At 31.1% G+C, this 22,565-nt stretch overlaps 3 protein-coding genes and 2 non-coding genes across 6 annotated transcripts; 2 read left to right on the top strand and 3 right to left on the bottom strand.

The window, feature by feature from the left end:
• Positions 1-1,997: 1,997 nt before the first annotated feature.
• TRNAM-CAU lies at positions 1,998-2,082 on the bottom strand. Its single transcript is given in 2 exon segments — positions 1,998-2,033; positions 2,045-2,082. It is a non-coding gene; the product is annotated as a tRNA-Met (tRNA).
• Positions 2,083-6,881: 4,799 nt separating this feature from the next.
• LOC105435768 lies at positions 6,882-7,775 on the top strand. Its single transcript, XM_011658476.2, has one exon. The coding sequence runs from the start codon at positions 7,211-7,213 to the stop codon at positions 7,709-7,711; it is 501 nt and encodes a 166-aa protein (XP_011656778.1). The 5' UTR covers positions 6,882-7,210; the 3' UTR covers positions 7,712-7,775.
• A 1,360-nt stretch (positions 7,776-9,135) lies between these two features.
• On the bottom strand, positions 9,136-9,207 carry TRNAK-UUU. The gene has a single exon. It is a non-coding gene; the product is annotated as a tRNA-Lys (tRNA).
• Positions 9,208-10,896: 1,689 nt separating this feature from the next.
• LOC101205496 (succinate--CoA ligase [ADP-forming] subunit beta, mitochondrial) lies at positions 10,897-17,580 on the top strand. The gene is made up of 12 exons (XM_004140523.3): positions 10,897-11,190; positions 11,380-11,490; positions 11,728-11,839; positions 12,158-12,222; positions 13,312-13,389; positions 13,532-13,606; positions 13,725-13,877; positions 13,979-14,113; positions 14,962-15,126; positions 15,398-15,520; positions 17,001-17,072; positions 17,195-17,580. Exons 1-12 carry the CDS (start codon positions 11,089-11,091, stop codon positions 17,267-17,269), a joined length of 1,266 nt encoding a protein of 421 aa, XP_004140571.1. The 5' UTR covers positions 10,897-11,088; the 3' UTR covers positions 17,270-17,580.
• A 1,406-nt stretch (positions 17,581-18,986) lies between these two features.
• LOC101205258 (glutathione gamma-glutamylcysteinyltransferase 3) lies at positions 18,987-22,423 on the bottom strand. 2 transcript variants are annotated; one of them, XM_004140522.3, is made up of 8 exons: positions 22,200-22,423; positions 21,955-22,111; positions 21,061-21,299; positions 20,591-20,754; positions 20,462-20,513; positions 19,993-20,220; positions 19,396-19,890; positions 18,987-19,288 (listed from the first exon to the last, which is right to left on the bottom strand). In XM_004140522.3, exons 1-8 carry the CDS (start codon positions 22,272-22,274, stop codon positions 19,235-19,237), a joined length of 1,464 nt encoding a protein of 487 aa, XP_004140570.1. In that variant the 5' UTR covers positions 22,275-22,423; the 3' UTR covers positions 18,987-19,234. The 2 variants fall into 2 exon arrangements, with proteins under 2 accessions (XP_004140570.1, XP_031742437.1); XM_031886577.1 differs by having other exon boundaries at positions 21,061-21,315; positions 22,200-22,421.
• Between the last annotated feature and the right edge of the window lie 142 nt (positions 22,424-22,565).

A 22,565-nucleotide genomic window follows, 5' to 3' on the forward strand; every position in this document is an offset into this window, starting at 1 on the left:
GTTACTATATTAGGATCTTTGAAATTTATATTAAGTGGTTAAAGATATTCGCGAGAAAAACTGCATGACTAATATAATATTAATTTTACACGTGTAAAGCTTTAAGTTTGGCTCACAATATCTTTCGTCCAATCTCTCATCTTCATATCTTGTATGTATTTATTTACCATTGTTTATGGCTTCCTTTGAATGAATATAATATAACAGTTCTTTAACCTAACATTTCACCTCTCTTTTTTTGGTGGATTTTTTTTGTTATATTTAAATCTTTTAAGAAAGCATGTCCAAAAAAAAATTAAAAGTCATTTTTAAAAATAATAAAATAAACTAAAATATTTACAAGTTATAGCAAATTTTTGTATTCTATCATTAAAAGTCTTCTATCATTATAACATATCAACGACTATTGATAGAATTTGTTATAACTTGGAAATATTTTGTAAAATCTATTATTTTTTTTAAATATTAAATATTAGACCTCGTAAATTGATTTACTCAAACTAAATGAAATTAACAACTTTCCTATAATAGCTATATTCTACACGTTTTTTTTTGTCCTTTCATTCATTTATACTTTTTAATATTGGTTTTAAATATGAGTAAGAATTGAGTATGAGTTTAAACTAAGGTGAACGAACATCAACCACACAACAAAAATTAAAAATTTTAAATGAGTTATAGATAATTTGATAAATTTTGTAATTATTTTTTAAAATGCATCTTTTTTAATTAAAAAATAATATTTTTTTCTGTAAAGAAAACACATGTTCAATTTTTGAAAAACAAATTTAATGTTTATATATATATATAAGTTATTAAGTAATTTATTATATAGGCGTTGAAATTTACCTTTTGAGTTTTTAATTACAAATACTTTTCAAACCACATAATAAAAAATGGTCAAACCTATCGAAATTAATTTAATGAAATTGAATGCTTAGGGTAAATTTTAATATAAAATTATAATTGTGTGAATAAATTTTGATTATTTTTCAACAAAATAAAAATGAATAAATACTAGGAGATTAATATAAGGATGTAAAGAGGAAAAAGATAAATGGGGTGAGAGAGGCTCGAACTCTCGACCTCAGGATTACTCGGAAGCTATGAGACCTACGCGCTAGCCAACTGCGCCACCACCCCGCCGTTGATGAACACATAATGATTATAAAACCAAGTCTTAAAGATTTTTAGAGTTAATGGTTACTTTTGTTATTTCAGCATTAAGAAAATGAAACATAAATCGAATTACATATTAAAATAAAGAAGATCCATTGTTTTAAAAACAAAAAAACCCTTTAGAATTATAAATGTTCATAGCACCACTGTCGTCACCGATACTCTTAGATTTGTTGTGTTAGAGGCAAACTTAAGCACCCTAAAGGAAAAACTTGACATTCATTTGTATTTAGTTGAATATGTCACTCGTTGAACTAACTTTTGATATTACAGTGCATTAAGCTCTAGTATTCACATCAATGCAAAGAGTTTCTTTCGTAGGTTAACTAATAGTGTATATTGAGATCGAATAAAGGGAGAGCAAGTCGAAGATGAAGATCACCAAGCACCCACACCAAAGTCTAATACATACGAGAATCAAGTACCAAAACAACATAAATATTGGTGGATAAAACGTCTACTTTAAGTTTTGGAAGAATGAGAAAAACTTTTCTTATAGCACGAGAAAAACGCGTTATGCAATTTATGTCACTCGTTGTACTAGCTTAGACATTACAGTGCATTAAGCATTAGTATTCACATCGATGCAATAATTTCTTTCATTAGCTAGCTTAGATAATATATTGAGATCAAATAAAGGGGAAGCGAATCGAAGATCAACACCACCAAACACCTACAACAAAGTCTAATACATACGAGAATCGAATGTCAAAACAATATAAATATTTTTTCTTATAACATGAGAAAAACTCGTTACGCAATTTATTGGAGTTTAGAAATTGAAACGAACAGTGATTGAAAGGAAAAAAAAAAAGAAATGGGGTGAGAGAGGCTCGAACTCTCGACCTCAGGATAACTCTTTAGCTATGAGACCTACGCGCTAGCCAACTGCGCCACCACCCCTTGCCTGATTCCCCATGAAGATTAATTAAGAACCCTAACCTAAATTAATGTTTTAATTATCACAATTTGACTTTGATTAATTTATTCAATTAATATGCTACACTTTTTTTTTTTTTGTCTCTTTTTAATTTAATTGATAATTTAATGTCTCTCCTATTCTAAGAAATAAAATATTTTCTAAAAAATTTAGATTTTAAAATTTTGTTTTTAATCTAAATATATGCCCAACGAATCTGAAGATGAGAAAATTAAATAAATTAAATAAACTTTTCTATATTAAATTTTCTTAATTTTTTTGAAAATTTGAATTTTCACTCAAAAACAATTGTCTAAATTTCATTTTATATAGGAAACCAAGTTAGAGTAATAATCAATGGTTATTAATATTGTACCTATAAAAGATGCATATTTATTTTTTAATGGCACATTTTAAACATAATTTAGGGTAATGTTCATTTTCCTAAAGTCCATCATGGGACTTATAACTTTTAATAATAAATATAAATGTTGATAGAATCTAAAATTTTTGTTATTTTTTAAATATTTTAAAGAATTAATAGAAAAAAACAAATTATTTACACTTATTTTTTATATTAAGAGTATATATTCTGTCAATTTTTGACAAGTTTTCATTCATTATGCTATTATTTGAAAATCATACAACTATTAATTATCCTTTACAAATTAAAACAAAGATTTGTTTATTTCTTTTCATTATTATTTATTGATTTGGGATAAAAAAATATATTATAAGGTCAAAAATACATAATAATTGATGCATGTATCATGTTTGAACGATTTTAATTTGGTATGTTCTTCATTATTATTATTATTATATTATACCCTTACAATATATTTTATACTACAAAACATTTTTCTTTTTATTTAAAAATAGAATTAATTCTACTTTTGTTATTTTAAAAGTTAGATTGTGGTACTCAAAAGTTTCTATATTTTGTTTTATGATATTCTATTATATAAAAATGAGAACAGTAGATCAATTATTTATTAAATAAATAAATTAATCAATAGAATATTGGAAACGAAATGTCATAATCGAATAATGGACCTACGCATTAGTAAGTTACAAAGGCAATAATAATAAGTCAAATTTGTCATTTTCTTTTGCTCTTCTTGGCTAATATTGCATAATATATATATAATTTTATAAATAATATATGTATATGATATGAATATACACACACATATACATATCTTAATCTGATTTTGTAACCATTGACTTATTGATATTTCTTTTAAAAATAAAAGACTTTTGGAATCCTTGCCCAATTTGAAAATAAATTTGTGAAAGTTATTTGTTTAAATTTAGTCAATATTTTAGAAAAGTATAATAGAAAATAAAGTGTATGAAAAGAACATTGAATTAGCATTATTGTTTGATTATAAATAAAATATCTTTAAAGAATTTTAGTTTTTGGACAATTGTCCGTATAAACAAGATTATTAGGTCGTATAATTGATTTAGTTGCCATTTACGTCAAATTAAACCTACTGTAATAATTGCTGGAGTGATGATTTGAATCCGGAACCTCTTGTCAATAGAAACATAACTCACAAGCTAAACTCATGTTAACAATATTTCATATTTCGACAATCTATAATCCGTTAAAATTTGCTAATCAACAATATTTATTTGGAACATTTTATAAATTAGCAAAATAAATCAAATATTATTTAGTATCTATCGTTTATAGAATCTGAAAATTTTGATATATGTTATAAATATTTTATCAAATTAAAATTTACTATTTTCTACCGTCCCTTTACCAGGAAGAAGAAAATGAAAGTAGTTGTGGGAAAATTTTAAATTATAAACAAAGTTGACTTTATATTTATCAATATCAATAATAATTATATTTTTTAGTTACCAATAGTTGATGGCAAAAAGTTACTTAGGAGATCGATTTACATTGAACGTAGGTATTGTCGCATTGGATACTAACTTTGTATCAAATAAGGGAGTAGGCTTCTTCTTCAAACTTCCAACCACATAATTGTCCCATTTCATTTTCATATCCCAAAAACTTAGCTTTAACCAAATTTGTAATATGTAACTAAAAGTTTATCTATTATTGCTCAATTCAATTTATATAAACTATATGATTTCTTTTATACGAATTCATGTGGTTAAAAAATAAAATCTACCTATATAAATTTAAAATATTAACATTGGAAAGTGTATTTTAAGTGGAATGATTAAAAGAAACTATAATTTGATCCAAGAGGGAGAAAAAATACTTCATGAAAAATGGGGTTGTAATTCTTTATTTATATGTATAGAAAAAGCAAAAAGTTAGATCTCAAATCATAATTTTATTTTATTTAAAAAAGTACATAATCAAATTTAATTCAACAAAATCTAATATTTAATGTGTATACATTTCTTCTAATGATATCAATATCTATTTTACACCCAAACAAATGTTTAAATCGATTGTCACACACCTAAAAAATATATCTATAATTTAATGTTTTTTAATGTCAAATTATATTATCGTATAACCCGACAACAAATTACTTCAAGAAGCAAAATGAAAAATAAACGTTCTTTTAGATTAGATATTATGAATATAATTTGGAGGTTCGGTCTTTTTACCTCACATATTCTAAAAAATATATTTTCTTTATTCACTAGATTATTCTCAAATTAAAATAAAACTAAACTTTTTAATTTTTATCAAATTTTAGAGTAAAGATTACAATTTTTCTTAGATAGTATTATTAGAAAAGCAAATTACGAAGATTTTTACTCTTTTATTAAGTTTGTAATATATTATAATATCAAATTTTTCTTACAATTAAAATCACAAATAATTAACACCGAGAGGTTTTAATTATTTTTCTTCCCATTGGTTGAGTATAAAGACTGAAACGTTAATAGTTTAATTACAAAATAATTAATCCCATTTAAAATAAACCGTTGAAAAATAAACATATTATTAACTGAAAGTTAATATAATTAAACAACAATAAAAGCTTAACTTATTGAGTGTATTTGTAATCATCTAAATTCAAATTTCCCTAATTAAACAACAATAAAATAAAGAGTTTGTAATGTAAAGAAAAAAAAAATGTAATGTTTGAAGTCGAGAACAAAAATTTAGTTTTGTTTTCTCGTTTGAAGTATAATAAGACATGTATACGTAGGAAGAATGAAGCGAAATTTACAATTTTCTTTTAGAATTATGATGGAATAATTTTTTCGTTATCCTACACAAGTTAGGATTAGACGGTTTTAAATCAATTAATTATTGTTCTTAGACTCATTTTAGCCGAACTCGACATTACTCACATTCAAGTCCTTTTTCTTTTTGGGTTGAACAAAAGCCAAAAATTGTAGCAGTGGTCCAACCTTATTTTCCCTACCTTTGCATATTTAGGTAGCTTCAATTTCTCCTACAACATTATGTTTGTTTTTCCCTTTACTGATTTTGTATATAAAAACTATATAATAAAAAAAGAATTACAATTTTAGTTTTCAAGTTGTGAAAAATACGTGTGGTTATTACTGCGTTAATAAACATACTGTTTTAGTTATCGTTTAAACAAATTTAAAAGACTATTAAAGTTTCTTTTTATAAAATTAATCATACGACATCTAAAATTTCTAAGAAATAGTTTTGGAGAGAAATGTTGGATGTATTTAAATAATACGTATAGGTAAAGTGCGGAATATGTATATTTATTAAATTAGGTCTATTATGTCATCCATGATTCCTAATTGAGTATGGAAGGGTAGAAGCCAATTCCTACACTGACCAGAATTTAATGAAAATCATAATTGAACTAGTATATAAAGAGATTTAAGGTTATGGTCTCGAGAAAGATTCCACTAAGAGCATTTAGAGTTTTGGTTGACTAAGACAAACTATTTTACATCCATCGTTAGTTAACCAGAGATAGAATCTAATAAGTAATTTATTATTGACAATTTGACATGAATAATAATGGATTAATATGTTATATAGATTTAAAGTATTTATACTAACAAGAAACCGATTTTTAAAAATTGTTTGTTTAATTTAAAATGACATATGACTAGTTAAAATAAGTTCGAAGTCCATTTTTAAAAACAAGGGAATAAAAAGTTGTCCAAACAAATAACCTTTAGACCTCAACTAGGAATGAAGGTTGAGTGTGACTATAAAAAAAGACTGGACCTTCAAGTGGCAACTGTGAATTTGTAATTAGGGAGGGAAAAATACTCCAAATACATATGAAAAAGGCTTCAACGCTAGAGTAAAAAGAGCAGAATAGTTAAGAAATTTAGGAGTTGTAAGTTTAGGTTAGGTTAAACAGAACCGTAAGAAGAATATATTTAAAAGGAGATTTGATGTGGCGTTTAATATAAAGTTTTTGGCATTCCTAAATCCTAATCAGAGTTAGATGTTATTTTATCTCTAACTTAAGTACCAAAACTGACACAAAATCGAATGCCTTGGGAAACCCAAATTCTCTTTATATTTCGGCATGGCATGAATAAGGCAAATTAAAAGAAACAGATTTTAAAATCGGGGGAGTAAATAGGTAAAGAGGGGAGGAAAGGTTTTTAAAAACAAAATGATAGGGAAGCGATAAATAAGAATCTAGTTCCCTTCTTTTTTCTGAAAAACAGATGAGTCGTACGTTTGGCATGAAAAAGTGGAAAACCAAAAAACCCCTAATCTCAAGGCTATTTTCGTCATTTAATCTCTCTCCATTGTGGCTTTTTCGTAATTTTCTCAAAACAATAAGCCCAAATCCATATCTTCTCTTCTATAAATAACACCATCCCTTACCTTTCCCTCCCCCTCCCCTTCCTCTTCAACTTCCTCTATTCCATTCTCTCTTTCTTTCTATTTTTCTCTTCCCCTTGTTTCTCCTTTTCTATTTTTGCCCCCCTCCCTCCCTCCCTCTCCTTTATCAATTACTAAACTAATTTATCAGCCTGGCTTCTGGGGGTTTATTTGTGAAATTACTAAAACATAGGGATTGGGCGTGGAAATTTTTGGAAGGGGTTTTTATTTTTATATTTTGCTATTATTTTTATTATTTGCTGACGTGGCATGCATTGTGGGGGAGTAGTAGTAGTAGGTTTAGGTTAAGAAGAGAGAAGAAGATTTGAAGGATGATGAATAGTAATACCACCAAAACGATGCGTTTACCTCCTCGTAGATTAATGACGTCACCTAGGCCCAACAACAAGAGGAAAGAAAGAGAGGGCCTTGATTATGATGATGATGATGATGAGGCCCACCAACTGCCATTGACGGCTAAAGTACCCAAGCCGACGCCGACGCCGCATTCCAAGCAGCTCCTTGCCGGCTACTTGGCTCACGAGTTCCTCACTAAAGGAACGCTCTTCGGTCAGACTTGGGATAATCCAGATCCGGCTGCTAATGCTAACGCTAACGCTATGGCTTCTTCCTCTTCTTCCTTTTCTTCCTTTTCTTCTTCTCCTCCACTCACTACAGAGCCTCAAGAGAAGCGCCAAGCCGAAGCCCAATTACACCACCCAAAGAAGAATTACCAATCCTACGTGGAGGTGGCTAATTTGTTGAAACACAATGGGCCCCACCTTGAAGGTATTGTAAATCCCACCCAGCTAGCTCGCTTCCTTAACCTATGATGATGATGATGATGATGATTTTCTTCCTTTAATTAAAAAAATATAGTATTGAAAGGAAAAATAATATCCTATTTTCCTCAATCTTTTTTTTTCTGTATATTTATCAGAATTAGTTAAATAATAGATAGATTATTGCAAGTGACAAAATATTAATGCAAATAATAATTTTAAGATTGATTGAAAAATGAAAGAAGTATAATGGTATATTAGAATTTTATTTATATATATATTTGTCTCTCCGTTACCTTAGCTGTGTGTAACATGTGATGTGGACCATCTTTTTAGGGGGACCGCTTAAATGTCTTTAAATAATATAGTTTTTAAAAGATCAATTCCGTCCATAATTTTTTAAATTTATAGAAAAATTAGATGACTTTGTTATATTTTATTATTAGAATTCATATCTCTTCGCGATTGCATAATTTGTTTCGATATAATATATATATGTAAATCATTGAAATGATAGGATTTTAATCTTGGTGAGTTATTTTTCTTTATGTGATTAAATTGTTATATATATATATATATTTAGATAATTTACACTATTACAATATCAAAAATCGACTTAACACGATACAAGAGTTTAGTAAAAGTGTATTTAGTTGGTAAATTTATAATTTTTAAGAAATTAAAGATAATATAGATTATTTAATTAGAGTAATCAAAAGTAGGTGAAGTTTGCAAAAATACCCTTTAAGTCGATTCCAATTATATCAAATTATGAAATTTATAATTAAAACAATAATTTAAGTTTTTATTTTATTATTTTAAATAGTTTCAATTTTTTTTCACTTTTTATATTTACAACATTGTATTGAATTAAATTTATTCACATGGATTATAAATTTAGAAGTTTAATATTACCAAAAGAAAAAAAAAAAAAGATATGGTATATATTCGAGAATTGTGTTTAGATTTGTTTCACACTGATTAAATATAAAAATTTCTCCCTCAATTAATTTAGTGAGTCTGTGAAGTTTGTTTTTTAAAATATTTCAAATTTTGGGTTAAAGCATAAAGTTTGCTTAAAACGTTAATTTTTATAAATTAACCTCAAAAGTGTGTATCAAATTATATTAAATGTGTTACTTTTAGTCCTTAACTTAGTTTCTAAACTTTTCAATTAATTTTTGAGATACATTCTTCTAAACTTTATTCTAAAATTATAAAAGTATCTAATAAATTCTAAAATTCCCAATTTAACATCCTATATATCGTTAATTTAATTAAGATATGTTTAATCTACTATCTACTAAACATAAAATTGAAAATTTTGTATTTGTTGGACTCAAATTTAAGTTTAATCGTATTTGTCTCGTATAAAAGATATATTTACATTTGTACAGTCATATTGTATCAATAAGTAACCAAAAAGCTTCCGAACATGTAAAACGCGAAAAATTATAAAATGTGAGAAACAAAGACGCCGTCTGTGGGGATCGAACCCACGACCACGTGGTTAAAAGCCACGCGCTCTACCACTGAGCTAAGACGGCCAGATGAAAGAAAAGAGGAAAAATTATTAATACAATAATATGATATTGTTCAATTTAGATTTTTAATATTTAATTTAATAACTATACTTTCTAATTTAAATAAAACAATTGGAGCGTTGAAGTTCATACCAAAAATCTTGTGGTTACTAGGAAATTCATGTGCCCATTAAGTCGTACTTGTTTTAGTACGAGAAGTTAAGTATACCATAAGATAAGTCGTATCTTAAAATATAGTATCTACAATTCATGTAAAATATTGAATAAACTGTTTGCATTTATAGGGTGTGATCTAAATTTAAATTTGTTTAATAATTATGTTTACAAGTGATAAAACCATGTTAAAATATGAAATAAAACTAATTCATTAGATTAATCTTACATGATTGATTAAATAATTATAAGCTTAGTTGAATATGTTAAAAAGATTGTTAGGTAACTTGGGTACACGTGTGAAAGATGTCATTTTATATTTTATATTACAATAGAAGAGGAAAACAATTGTTAATTAATGTACTTAATTGTATATATATTTTTCTATGAAATAATATTTTATATGACTACTGATTCATCGATTAAAAATATTATGGATTCAACAAAACAATATTTATGGTCGTCTTGATTTTGGTTATACTAATATAGTTAGAATTCAATCACGTTGTTAAAGAGAAATAAAGATATCCATTTTTTTGGGTTAGGGGACCTCGAATCTTTGGTTGGGCGGAAAATAAAGTAGGAAACGAGGGAACAAAATTGTTTGCAAGCCAAAGAGACCGTCGTTCATCCAATTTATTGTCAATATTGTTATTTTTTTAAAAAATATACATATAAATACGTACAATAACAACGATTAAATAATTTTAGTTTCTTATACTTTAAGGATGATATTGTACGAATAATTTGATATGTTTGAATAATTTTTAAATTATTACGTATGAACGATTAAATAAATTTAAACTATAATAGGTTGACCTAGTGGTAAAAAGAGAGACATAGTCTCAATAACTAACTAAGAGGTCATGAGTTCAATCATGATGACCATCTACTATGAATTAATATCATACAACTTTAGTCCTACCCGAAAGCTAAAACAATAAATGAAACAATATATTGAAGTCATTTGCTATCACGTATATAACTGTTTTTGTTTTTTAAGAACAAAAGACATTGCTTCGATGTAATATAATCTGAAAATGTTGATATATGCTATTCGATTTATGAATATTTATAACATAATATTTCAAAAACATTTAATTTAATTGGTGTGGTTCGATCTAAGATTCATTATGTTAGAATTTTCATTACGTCTCATATTGTTATATAATATATCTTTAGTTATTACTAATTTATCTTAGAAAAATAAACATTCAAATTTATCATTCAACTTTTACGTAGTCCTAAGCTCTAAATTAAAAACATAACACGATTGTAATTCAATCGACGTAGGCTTATACCTATCAACCTCATTTTCAATTCCATCGACCATCTCTCAAGTAGTAAAAAAAGAGGGAAAAAAACAAAACCCTAATTCAAAAAGATGTATGAATATGGTTAATCCCAAACCCTAATATAGAAAAAATGTCTCAATGAGAAAATTGGTAAAGTTTTTGACTAATCCACGGGGATTAAATCGAAATTATGCTTAGGACCAAATTTGTAATTTCAAAACATTAACATTATATTACAAAGAAATAAAAAGAATTCTGAAGTTAGGGGTACGCTTTCTTCTTCTCCCTCTCTCAATCGATCATTCTCTGCCCCCGGCGAGAACAGCCCATACATTTCCTTCTGCTACGCCTCCGGCAGAGCTCCTAGCTGCTTTCGGTGCCCGATTTCTCTAGTTTTTTTTTTTTTTAGATCCTATCGATTGTTCTTTCGAAAATCATGGTGAGAGGGTTGCTCAATAAGCTTGTGTCTCGATCTCTTTCTGTCGCCGGGAAATGGCAGCACCAACAGCTGCGTCGTCTCAACATCCATGAGTATCAGGTTATTATTATTGTTTTTTTTTCTAATAGTTTCTTTTACTATGAGTGTATTATGGATTTTAATTTCTGGGTTTGTTTAGCCATCATAGTAGTTTGGTAATTTGGCTGATTTTTGAAGCATTTGATTTAAAATCTGTGAAAGAATTCTCAATTTGCGTATTTATTTTGTTACGTTTACCGTGGAGATCAGGGGGCTGAGCTGATGAGCAAATATGGGATCAATGTGCCAAAGGGTCTTGCTGTTTCTTCTGTTGATGAAGTAAAAAGCGCAATGCAAGCTGCTTTTCCTGATGCGAAAGAGGTAAGCATGGGGTCTCACGTTTCTCTCTTCATCCTCTTACGAGTCATTTCTTTGGACGTCTACTAATTATAAAATCATGAAAAATAAAAATCATTACAGTTATAGTATTGCCTCGCTTGACATTTTTGTTTAGAAATGCAAAAGAAGTTGGCTGTTGGTTAGCTATTGCCACATTATATATGAGCAAACACTTAGCCAGTTTATGAGAAGCATTATACAAAATTTGATCTCGTGCAGTTGGTCGTTAAAAGTCAAATTTTGGCTGGTGGAAGAGGTTTGGGAACATTCAAAAGCGGCTTAAAGGGTGGAGTTCACATAGTGAAGGTGGACCAGGTTGAAGAGATTGCTGGTAGGATGCCCTTTTGTATTTCATTTTTGTTTTTCTAAAAGATTCTTGGTATCTTATTATCTGAAGATTCTAGTTCGATCTAAAAGTCCTATCAGTGTCTTTCTTGTACATAATTGGTTACCACCGACATTTATATTATATATAAATTTCCTGATATCTTAGAACTAGGACGTGGAAGATTTCTTCAAGCCAAGTCGTCTACTGTATTTTATGAAAATAACTATTATTTTTCAGTTTGAGTTTGCTTAAATGTGGAGCTCACAACTTTAATGGAGTATTTCCTTCATCTCTCCTCTTTTTTTCCTATTTCGTGTGTAGGAAAGATGCTTGGGCAGATACTTGTCACTAAACAAACTGGTCCACAGGGTAAAGTTGTCAGTAAGGTAAAGTTGTCTTTTCACTGATCAATCCCTCAAGTTCCTTGTGAATATGTTGAACCTAATTAGCTATTAACTTTTCTTTTGGACTCAAACCTGCACTATTGAGTGAAATTATTAGATCAAGAGGTTGACTGTGCACATATCTTCTCAACTAATGTCTAGTAGTCCAGCTCACGATGGTTGTTTTCTGAGTTCTATTAGTAATATCTGTTCAACCATCTGCCTAAGGGTGGCAAGTGGTGCCATGTTTCGGTTGGGTATCAAAACTCCGCCAAAGACATTTCTAAAAATGGCTTAGAACATGAATACTACCTATACCTATTACCTAGTCCAATTAATGCAGTGGATTAGTTAGCTTAGGGCTCTCGTCATTTAGTTCAACTATGCATATGATATAGATAAAAAGCGATGTGTATTATAGATACAAATGGCAAAACGTCCCAAGGCCATGCATTGAATTGAAAACATCTTTGCTGGAAACACTACTTAATAAGGTCTTTCTTACTACTTGTTACATAGTTGGCATGAAACCATCACATCTTCTAGGATAAGGCTACTGTTTTCAATGACATTTTAACACTTAACTTATATAGCTCTTTCATGGTGTAAAATTTTCCCTCTTTAGTTCCTACAACCTCACTTCTCTTATTGTTCAATGGAAGAGTTTTTTTCTTCTTGGGATTTCATCTTATCAATGAAATGAAGGAATTGATGGTTTCTGTAATTCAATAGTTTGCAAGTATAAACACTCAAGAGCTGTTAAGTTCTGCACTGATAGTATAGTGAGGGTGAAAGCTCTTGTGTCCAAGATAAAAATTGTATATCTTGGAGGGCACTGATGATACAAGGATTGATAAAGGATCCACTCACAAATTAGTTTCCAATTATGATGTGTTGCAGTGTGTTAAATTTTTTGTATATCTTCTAGTAACAATCTGTTATTCTCTATTAAGAACCATAGTCTTGTCTTTCTTCCTGCTCCTTATCTTGTTTGTGTCTGCTGTATGGTTTGTTCAACACCTGACACTAGGATCTGAATACTTTTCATGACTGACTTAATTTTCTTTGTTTCCTTTTTATAAATTAATGCAGGTTTATCTATGTGAGAAGTTGTCACTTACCAATGAAATGTACTTTGCTATCACATTGGATCGTAAAACTGCTGGTCCAGTATGTTCCATTACCATGTTTGCCTAATTCATTTCTTTTTGCAGTGATTTTTCTGCCTTTTTATTTAGCTTTTCAAATTTGGTGTTCCTAGGGAGGATTTCGATTGTGAAATAAAACAAATTTTAACTTGCTTTATTTTCAGCTTATAATTGCCTGTAGAAAGGGTGGAACTAGCATTGAAGATCTTGCTGAGAACTTCCCAGATATGATTATAAAGGTTGTTATTTTGTCTTTGCTTGTTTGGTAGTGTTGCCAAGTGAAAGCGACCTTTTCTTCTTTTGACATTTGTTCATCTTAATATTTCCTCACTCAACCATTGTTTTCTTCTCTGGAAGGTACCTATTGATGTTTTCCAAGGAATTACGGATGAAGATGCTGCAAAAGTTGTGGATGGTTTGGCTCCCAAGGGTGCTGACAGACAGGATTCAATCGAACAAGTGAAAAAATTGTATAAACTCTTCTGCGAATGTGACTGCACGTTACTGGAAGTAAGCACAGCTTAATTGACTTGACTTTTTGAAATTTACATATTAGCTTGAATTGCTCCACTCCCTAGAGTGTTTGGTCCCGACTATCTGTTTGATTGCAGGTAAATCCCATGGCAGAGACTTCAGATAATCAGCTGGTGGCAGCTGATGCTAAGCTAAACTTTGATGATAATGCTGCATTTCGTCAAAAAGCAATATTTGCTCTCCGCGATCCAACTCAAGAGGATCCTCGAGAGGTCTGGTTTTCTTTCTTTATGTGGAAGAGAATACTTTCTTGCTTCTATTGAGATATTGGTATGAAAATAAAATCCTACTGTTCTTTTTTTTTTTTGTGAAAAATACACCAACTTATAGAGGTTACTCCCCAAACATTATAAAGTGAAAATTTAATCCAACCGATGTTGATTATTCGGGTAAAAACAATTTCTTATTTACTCTAAAGGAATCCTCATTTGCTCCTACCTTCAGCCCTGGATATTTGTGAACTCTTTTCTTTTTATTATGCATTCGATGTCTTCAACCTGAAACCTAGTTTCAAATCATTTGTAATTATTTGTTAGAATTTCATCTTTATTATAGCCCTTACCTTGACCTCAATTCTTAAAAGATATCATGTAATTTTATTGTGTATTCCACATCTTGTAGAAATGGGAACAAATCATAGTAGCTAGATATCTAGGATTTAATATTCTACAAATTTTATTGACTACCAATTATTGTGGTTGTCTCATAAGATTAGCCAAAGTTAGCTTGTTTGGACACTTACAAATTTTAAAAATAAAAAAGTTTTCCTAGAGGCATGTCCTTTTATTCTTAAAATAAGCAGAAAAAGCACCAACTTTTCCTACTCTCTACCTAAACGTTTGGAAGTTCAAAAGTAGTTGAAGTCTTCATACCTCTCTGTCCCTATTTACCCCTAACTCTTCTCTTTTGGAATGTTGCATTTTTTCTCATTTCACTTTCATCGTCTCCCTTCATTCATCATTCTTCTACGAGGATGGGTTCAAGTTTGTATGTGAATACTATGAAGCATAACAACTTTGAAATAATATGCCTCTTTGATTTTCATTATTCTTTTGAATAGGTTGATGCAGCCAAAGCAGATCTAAATTACATTGGCTTAGATGGAGAAATTGGATGCATGGTTAATGGTGCAGGATTAGCAATGGCTACGATGGATATAATTAAGCTGCATGGGGGAACTCCTGCCAATTTCCTGGATGTTGGTGGAAATGCTTCTGAAGGGCAGGTAAAAGATTCAAGCAATCGATCTCTTCTGAATCCCTCTACTTCATTCTCGCCCTTTCAGAATTTTATGACAGAGGGTGGTGTCAATTTTGATTAAACATAATTTTAATTTCCTTTGTGTGAAATATACTTTTTTGATATTTAACTTTCAAACCATGTGTGCATGTGTGGAATGTGCGGAAATCTCAAAACTTTGTCGCTATATACAGTTCATTCATTTTTTACACAATGGTCATTATTGTCCGAGTTAATAACTAAACTGTGTAAAGCAGGTAGTTGAGGCATTTAAGATATTGACTTCTGACGAGAAAGTTAAAGCAATTTTGGTGAACATTTTTGGTGGAATAATGAAATGTGATGTCATAGCTAGTGGAATTGTCAACGCTGCCAAACAGGTAAAATTTACATATTTCTGGTTTCCATCCTCAGTATGTCATAGACTGCTTTCCTTGGTGTTTTTGGTATTTCAGCTATCAAATACACACTTTCACTGCTATCCTCTTTAATCAAGCAGCTTCAAATATATATATCCCGATTCTACATTTACATTTCATCCATGCTAAACAGTTAAGAAAACTTTTTTGATAGACACAACTTGAGAAAAAAATGAAATAATACAAGGGCATACAAAAGAACATGTCTAACAAAAAAGAGCCCCTCTAAAGGAAGGGGATCCAATTAAGGGTAATGTTTCCTAGCGAGTAGTTACAAAAAAGCCTCGAAATTGAAGCCCAAAAAGAAACGCATGAAATCTCACTAAAATATCACCAGGTTTCCCTATCCTTCCCTCTAAAAACTCCCCCCAAATATCCCACATAATTGCATACAGCTCAGCAAGCCATAAAAAGCGGCCTCTCTCTCAAAGGCAGATGGAGGAACTCCTCAATCATTGCACACACAGCTCTTTAACCATTAATGCTGACGTTGAACTTTTGCAAGAATAAGCTCCACACAGATCTCACATACTGGCAACCTCACAAGAGATGGATCAGGTCTTCCTCCGCCTTCCAGCACAAAATGCAGCAAAAAGGCCTCACAAGCTATGTTTTCCTCCTAGCAAGTCTATCTAAAGTGTTTACACAACCAAGCAAGACTTGCAAAATAAAAAACCTAACTTTTCTTGGGGATCTTAATCCTCCAAATGGTATAAAAAGCAGACTCCCCAATGGGAGAGGGATCTAAAAGCAATCTGAAGAAGGATTTATAAGAAAACCTCTCCCTCGGATTTGGACTCCAAAGACAAACATTCCTTCTCCCTTCCCCAAAAGAGCACCCATCAGTAAGGAAAGCAGAGAGACAACCTCCACTGTTTCCCTATTGGACAAATTACGACGAAACCCAAAGAAAAAAGACAGACTTCTCTGATCAAATCAAGAAGTTAGAAGTTGGGCAATTTTTAAGGGAAGGAAGGTGATAAAAGACGAGAAAAGACAGAAAAAAGAGCACATTCCCCACCCACCGATCCTCCCAAAAAAACGTGTCTTGTCCATTCCCCACGACACACTTCCCAAAAAGAGAAAAGGTAGGTAGAAAGCTCAAACGAGAATGATAGAATGGGTCAGTGTAGAGCTCAATGGGGATGGATTCTCTGCTTCCTTTATAATTCTGGGCTTTTTATACTTGTCACCATATTAATGCAATGTTCACTTTCTTTTAAACAAAAACATTGCCGGAAGAATTTGAACATTTGCATAATTTCAATCCTCAATAAACGCAGATGGATTCAAACAAAACTTTGGTATTCACCTTTTTAGTCCTTAAAAGTCTTAAGTAAACTTGCACATGTACTTGAAAACTACTGCCTTCTGTTTGTTAAGCAAGATACATGGTTATGATTATGTTATTCTAAGATTGGATATGACCTTTGTGTTTAAGGTTGCTCTCAAAGTGCCCGTGATTGTTCGGCTTGAAGGTACAAACGTTGACCAAGGAAAAAGAATTCTGAAGGTAAATCTTCAAAATCGTCGGCGTTATTCCTTTTTTTCCCCAATAACAAAAGGTTCTGCTCTTTTTTATACGCTTACTGAGATGAGTAACCAAATTCTATGTGATTGCTGATGGCTCCATAGGAAAGTGGAATGACATTGATAACAGCAGAAGATCTGGATGATGCTGCAGAGAAAGCAGTTAAAGCAGCGTATTGAGTTACTTTCAATTCTTTTTCCATGGGATAGCTTGTTTCCTTGTGATTGTTATTTTTTGTTGGATCAATGCGATTTTGATCGCACCTTTCCTGAAAATTTGAGGAAACATTGTTTGCCGCAAGACGAAAGCGCACACACCATCAATTATTCGATGAAAACATAGTTGAAAAATTTAATAACGAGTAGCTTTTTTGCTGAGGTTATGGGTGGCTGTTGTCCGTGCCCCTTTTTAATTTGATAACTCAAGTTAGAGAGATGGAATTTGTAATCTACCAGATTTTCTAATGCCATTATAAGTCATGTTTCTTTAATCTCCCAGGTAACCATTTGGTTGGTGATAATGATCAAGTGGGTCTTCAAGATAAAATGGCACTCTCATGTCATTATATATATCTATGAATAACATATTTCTAATGCCTTGCCTTATTTTTCCATTGCAAATCTTTGAGTGCGATCAATTTCAACTAAGCCTTGCCTTCACCTCAATTTAAATAAGAAATCAAGCAAATATTATTTCTCTAGGCATGGATTGGAAATAAGGGAAATTGTTTTAAATTATAAAACTTCTAAAAGGTATATACGAATATAGTAAAATGTTACTATCTATCTAATAATAGATTATGAGAGACTAAGATATATTATTCTCTATATGGAAATATGTAGTAGTAAGTTAAGATTAGTAGATATTTTATTATATTAGCTAAACATTTTAGCAATTAGTTTCAAGCAATAAATTTGAAAAAGTTATAAGGAATCATATTAAAAGGTTTTCTTCCCATTTAAACCTTTCATAGTTAAACCACCACAACCGAATATCAATAGTTTTTTTTTCTAGAAAAAGAAAATTAAAGATATTTTATATGTTCACTTATTTTCAGAAGAAAAACAATTAATGTGATTTATCCATGGAAAATTGCCATAAATAACCAAAAACAGAACTTTTTATAAAAGACAGACATGCTTTCTGACTAGTGGTTTCATAAAACCATTTTTAGGAGTGGAACTCCATTTTTGAGCTTGGATTACAAAAACATCAAATACCTACAAAACTTCCTCCATTGCCAAATTGTTTAAGCACATTCATTGTCTAAACCCTCTCAATTTTATTTTCATTACTTGATAGTGTACTCCAATGCTCAAAATTGTCATGCCACTGATTCAACCTGTGAACATCCCCTTTTAAACTTCAAACAATTAACTAAATATCAAACTCGGACTTTAGAAACCAGAAGTGTATTTCGCTTTTTCTAAATCAGCAACTGAAGCTTCTGTTCATAATCATCCCAAGGAGTGATTGCTCCATCCATAACCACCCCCTCAGCACATGTTACTGTAGTTAGTTTTTTGGATGCAGTCACTTTTCTCTAACAATTGAATTCAGGAAAAGAAAATAGAGCAAACAATGAACATACGAAATAAAGCAAAAGGTTTGCTTGGATTCTAACAGGACTCCTCAAAGATTATTGAATAAATTTCATCAGCTAGTTGTATAGATATGATACTCTAAAGTTCAACCAGAAACAACAAATTATGAGAAGACGTGGGATGGAATGAAATTAATAATTCATTAATCTCTTATAAACATATCGTGAAGTTGTTTGATTTTCTCAAGGTAGGACCCTCTCAACGTACTCCCTCAAAATGGTGTCTATTTTGGTTATGTCATTCTTGGATTGAATCTCAATTTATGTTGAGATTTATTTCGAATACCATATGATATAATTTCTCAAATAATCAGAGAGTTCTCTTATTGATATAATCTTAGAAATGAGTCTATTGGCAAGATACAAAGACTAACAATAAAACTGAACTTCAATACAATATTTAAAACTTTTAAAAGTAACTAATTAGTTTATTTAATTGGGTATATATGGTGAAATACTATACCATGGTTATAAATTCTCAACACTGTCGCAAAAAGAAATATGAACTTACCATTGGAAAGTTGTGTGAAGAAGAGGAGGATTAAGAGCTGAGATCAGTCATAAGAAAGTGCATTTGTTCTCTCAAGTGCAGAACCTGTTATGAATCCGGTAGACATATTAGGAATAAGGAAAACTCTCCGATGTAGTTTTTCAAGGGGGGAGGGTGCAAGCCAAATAAGAAAGAAAACAAAGCTGGATTACCTCATCCTGAAGCAAAGCCGGAAGGTAGTTTTCTCCAACAAGCCTATTAATGTCGGCCAACAACTTCTCATCTTTAAGGTTGAACCAAATATGTTGGGGCAGTGATAGCAACAATATGGTAAGAACATCAATAACAGATGGCCATTGACAACAACACTCATCTGAAATATGACTTGATTCTGTTTTACATAAAGGTACCAACATATCTACTCCTTCTTTGATAGCATTAGTAACAACAGTCCCTGACATCACCACTGCTGACTTCTCATTTTCAGCATTCAAAAGATGGATATCGGTTTTGGACAAACGTTGATCAGCTGAGCAAGATTTTGCAGCTAAAGTTTCTGCCCCTTGACAACAAACCGTTGCAGCAATTTCGGATAATTCATCTTTGTTAAACAAAGATTCGGAGCCTTCACATAGAGTCCCAGATGCCAACCACTGTTTGATATGTTTGAAGAGTTCAGTCGCTCGTAGTTGTTCCAATATCTCCTCCTGAGATCCCACACTTTTAAGTTTCAGAAAAAAAAAAAAACATTTAAGGGTATGTGCAAAAAGGGAAAACAGGAAAAATAATAGAAAGAAATTCAAGAGAACCTTGACAGCCAGTCTTCCTTTCTCCTCTGCATTTAGTTTTACATTCCCATCCTCTTGCTCCCGAACTTCTGCAACCCATTTGATAAAGTTCTTGAGATTTTGAGGTGGCAATTTAAATACTTCAGAAAGTAATTCCTCTACACTTTTCACATTTTCAGTTTTCAGAAGTAAAGGAACTTCTTCTGTTAAGTATTTTATAGTATCATTCCAACCGTCATCTTGACAACTCTGCACAAAACAAATTTACAACCATTGATCAATACTAATTCTTAATCTATATGCAGAAGAAAAGATCTAAAAGCAGATGCTACCTTAATTCTTTTAATCATGGCTAGTCTTCTTAAAAGTTATTCCAACGAACTATTTTATTTTTTGGTTTGAAAAACTGCAAATGATTCACTAGTTTTAAATTTTACCATTTCTTAAGGAATTATACATATCAAACTAATAGAATAAGAATAAGATGTACCAGAGTGTAAAGAATAGACGGTCCCCTAGTTAGCTTTGATAAAATCATGTATCTGCGTTAAAGAAAGAAATAAGAATATGATCTGCATCAGCATATAAATAAACAGTCAAAATAAGAATAGAAATTTACCCTCTAGTTAGTCCTGTTGCACCATCAATTGTGTTCATGGCATCCCACAATAGGGTAAGTGGAACCCAGTGAGGAGGATACTTAAAACGTGCAACATCCAAGATGAGAACCATGTCTTTTCCAGCATGATAACCCCCAATTGGTGAGAAATGACCAGTTCCAGTCTGAAGCCAATCATTATCATTATGTTAAAGACAAACCTCAAATTAACTTCTATGACAAGTGATCAAACAAGCTACATCCTCCTCTGATTGGCAACAGTTGTTTCTCATGCACTTATTCACAGGCAACGCTCCAGCCAGAGCCTAATCTTTGATAACATTTTATCTAAAGAAATATATATGTTTTTTTCAGGTACTTTTTGTTTATTGGTTCAAATTTACAATAAAATACACCTTTTTCAGTTACTACAACTAATTTTGAAGACATATAGTAAGACCATGACGAAGGTACATACTTGATATATATACCTGCTTAAAAACTCCTCTATGGTAGGAAGTGATCACATGACAGTCTTCAGAAGATGAACATGATATAACGTGCTTACGAAAATCATCAATTGTGCTTTCATTTGTCCTAAAAGCTAGCACTTTAGCACCATTGCACCGAGCCAAGCACGCAACCTTACCAAATGTGATTCCATCCGTTTTGATCTTTGCCAAAGGTTCACAGCAGTCAAGCATAGTGTCATCAAACCATCTCCATGGTCCTGAAGAAAATAAAAACTGACACTATGTTGTTATGAAGGTACATTTAAACAACAAATGGTACTGCTAGTTTGATCACCTACTTCTTTTTGTTTCTTTTCTCTTTTCTTGTGTTCAAATACTAGTTAGGAATATTGCAGGAAAGAACACTGCTGAACTTAGTTTACAGTTCCTATAGTGTGAGCAGTGAAGGTTTGGAGACTACATGGCCACACCTTTTAATTTTGATTAAAAAAGAATATAAATGGGCTAAATGTTAACTCTTATCAGAACTAAGAGCACTTTGACTGACTTTAATAGTAAGTTAGCAACATGAAGTTGAGTTTGACAGTGAACACTTTTTGTATATCCAATAGCTAGTGAAGTACCAATAGGCACCAGATTCTCCAATTTGGAACTGAAATCACCAAGACTCGATAGGTAATGTTCTCCAAACTGAAAAAAGTGGTCAATGAAATACTTCCCGCATAGTATTGAAATGACCGAAAGGAAACTCAAAGCCCTGATAGATATATGCTTACAAGATACTGAAACAAAAATACATTTTTGCATGAAGACTACAAGGGAAATGGGATTGCAACTCAAATCACACATAGAAGAACCAAAGGTAGATTGGCTATCAATTACTAAGGAAAAAGTAGGGAATTTTCAACTTACCTTTCCATTTTCTACCGGGATCAATAGAAAGAGCATTGAGAACAACAGCAAGAGTTGCTAGTCCACAATAAGCCGGTTCTGATTGGGTTTGATAGTAAGAAATCAATCTAAAAAACCCTTCCATAGTTCCATCTCCAAGGGCCTCAGTAAACAAAAGCTGCAAGATTCACAGCTAAAGTTAGTAAAAATAATCAGAAAGATTGAGAAACTGAGAAAGAAGATTTGGGGTATTGAATTGAAGGAACCTTTCCCTCGGAAGAAGCAAAATCAACAGCGGGAGGAGAAGGAAGAACTCTGCGATAAAATCCAGCAACCGCCATTAGAGGAAAGAAGGATTGTCAAGATTCGATATTTGAAGGACCCCAATGAATGTGAGGAGAAAATGGAAGGGAAATTCTTGAGAATTTTGAATATTTTTCATGGAAGTCTCCTCCATGTTTTTTTCGGGCACAGTGGAAAGTTCAGCATTGATGCAAAGATGAGATTTTTATATTCTTTCTAAATCAAAATTAAAAGGGCGCCCATGGATGGCCCACCCTTTTAATATAAGTAAATTTTAATAAATGGTCTAAATTGATTTATTTATAGTAACTCTAAAGTTTGATTCAAAT

The sequence above is a fragment of the Cucumis sativus genome, chromosome 6, assembly GCF_000004075.3.
Source record: "Cucumis sativus cultivar 9930 chromosome 6, Cucumber_9930_V3, whole genome shotgun sequence".
Classification (NCBI taxonomy): Eukaryota; Viridiplantae; Streptophyta; class Magnoliopsida; order Cucurbitales; family Cucurbitaceae; genus Cucumis; species Cucumis sativus.

What these genes read in the sequence shown, in the direction of transcription:
- LOC105435768 (XM_011658476.2), top strand. Translation starts at nt 7,211, where the DNA reads ATGATGAATAGTAATACCACCAAAACGATGCGTTTACCTCCTCGTAGA.
- LOC101205496 (XM_004140523.3), top strand. Translation starts at nt 11,089, where the DNA reads ATGGTGAGAGGGTTGCTCAATAAGCTTGTGTCTCGATCTCTTTCTGTC. An exon ending in GTGACTGCACGTTACTGGAA is followed by an intron (nt 13,878 to 13,978) that starts GTAAGCACAGCT and finishes GTTTGATTGCAG; the next exon opens with GTAAATCCCATGGCAGAGAC. An exon ending in CTCAAGAGGATCCTCGAGAG is followed by an intron (nt 14,114 to 14,961) that starts GTCTGGTTTTCT and finishes TCTTTTGAATAG; the next exon opens with GTTGATGCAGCCAAAGCAGA.
- LOC101205258 (XM_004140522.3), bottom strand. Translation starts at nt 22,274, where the DNA reads ATGGCGGTTGCTGGATTTTATCGCAGAGTTCTTCCTTCTCCTCCCGCT. An exon ending in TCCCGGTAGAAAATGGAAAG is followed by an intron (nt 21,300 to 21,954) that starts GTAAGTTGAAAA and finishes TATTTTCTTCAG; the next exon opens with GACCATGGAGATGGTTTGAT. An exon ending in GCAACAGGACTAACTAGAGG is followed by an intron (nt 20,514 to 20,590) that starts GTAAATTTCTAT and finishes TCTTTAACGCAG; the next exon opens with ATACATGATTTTATCAAAGC.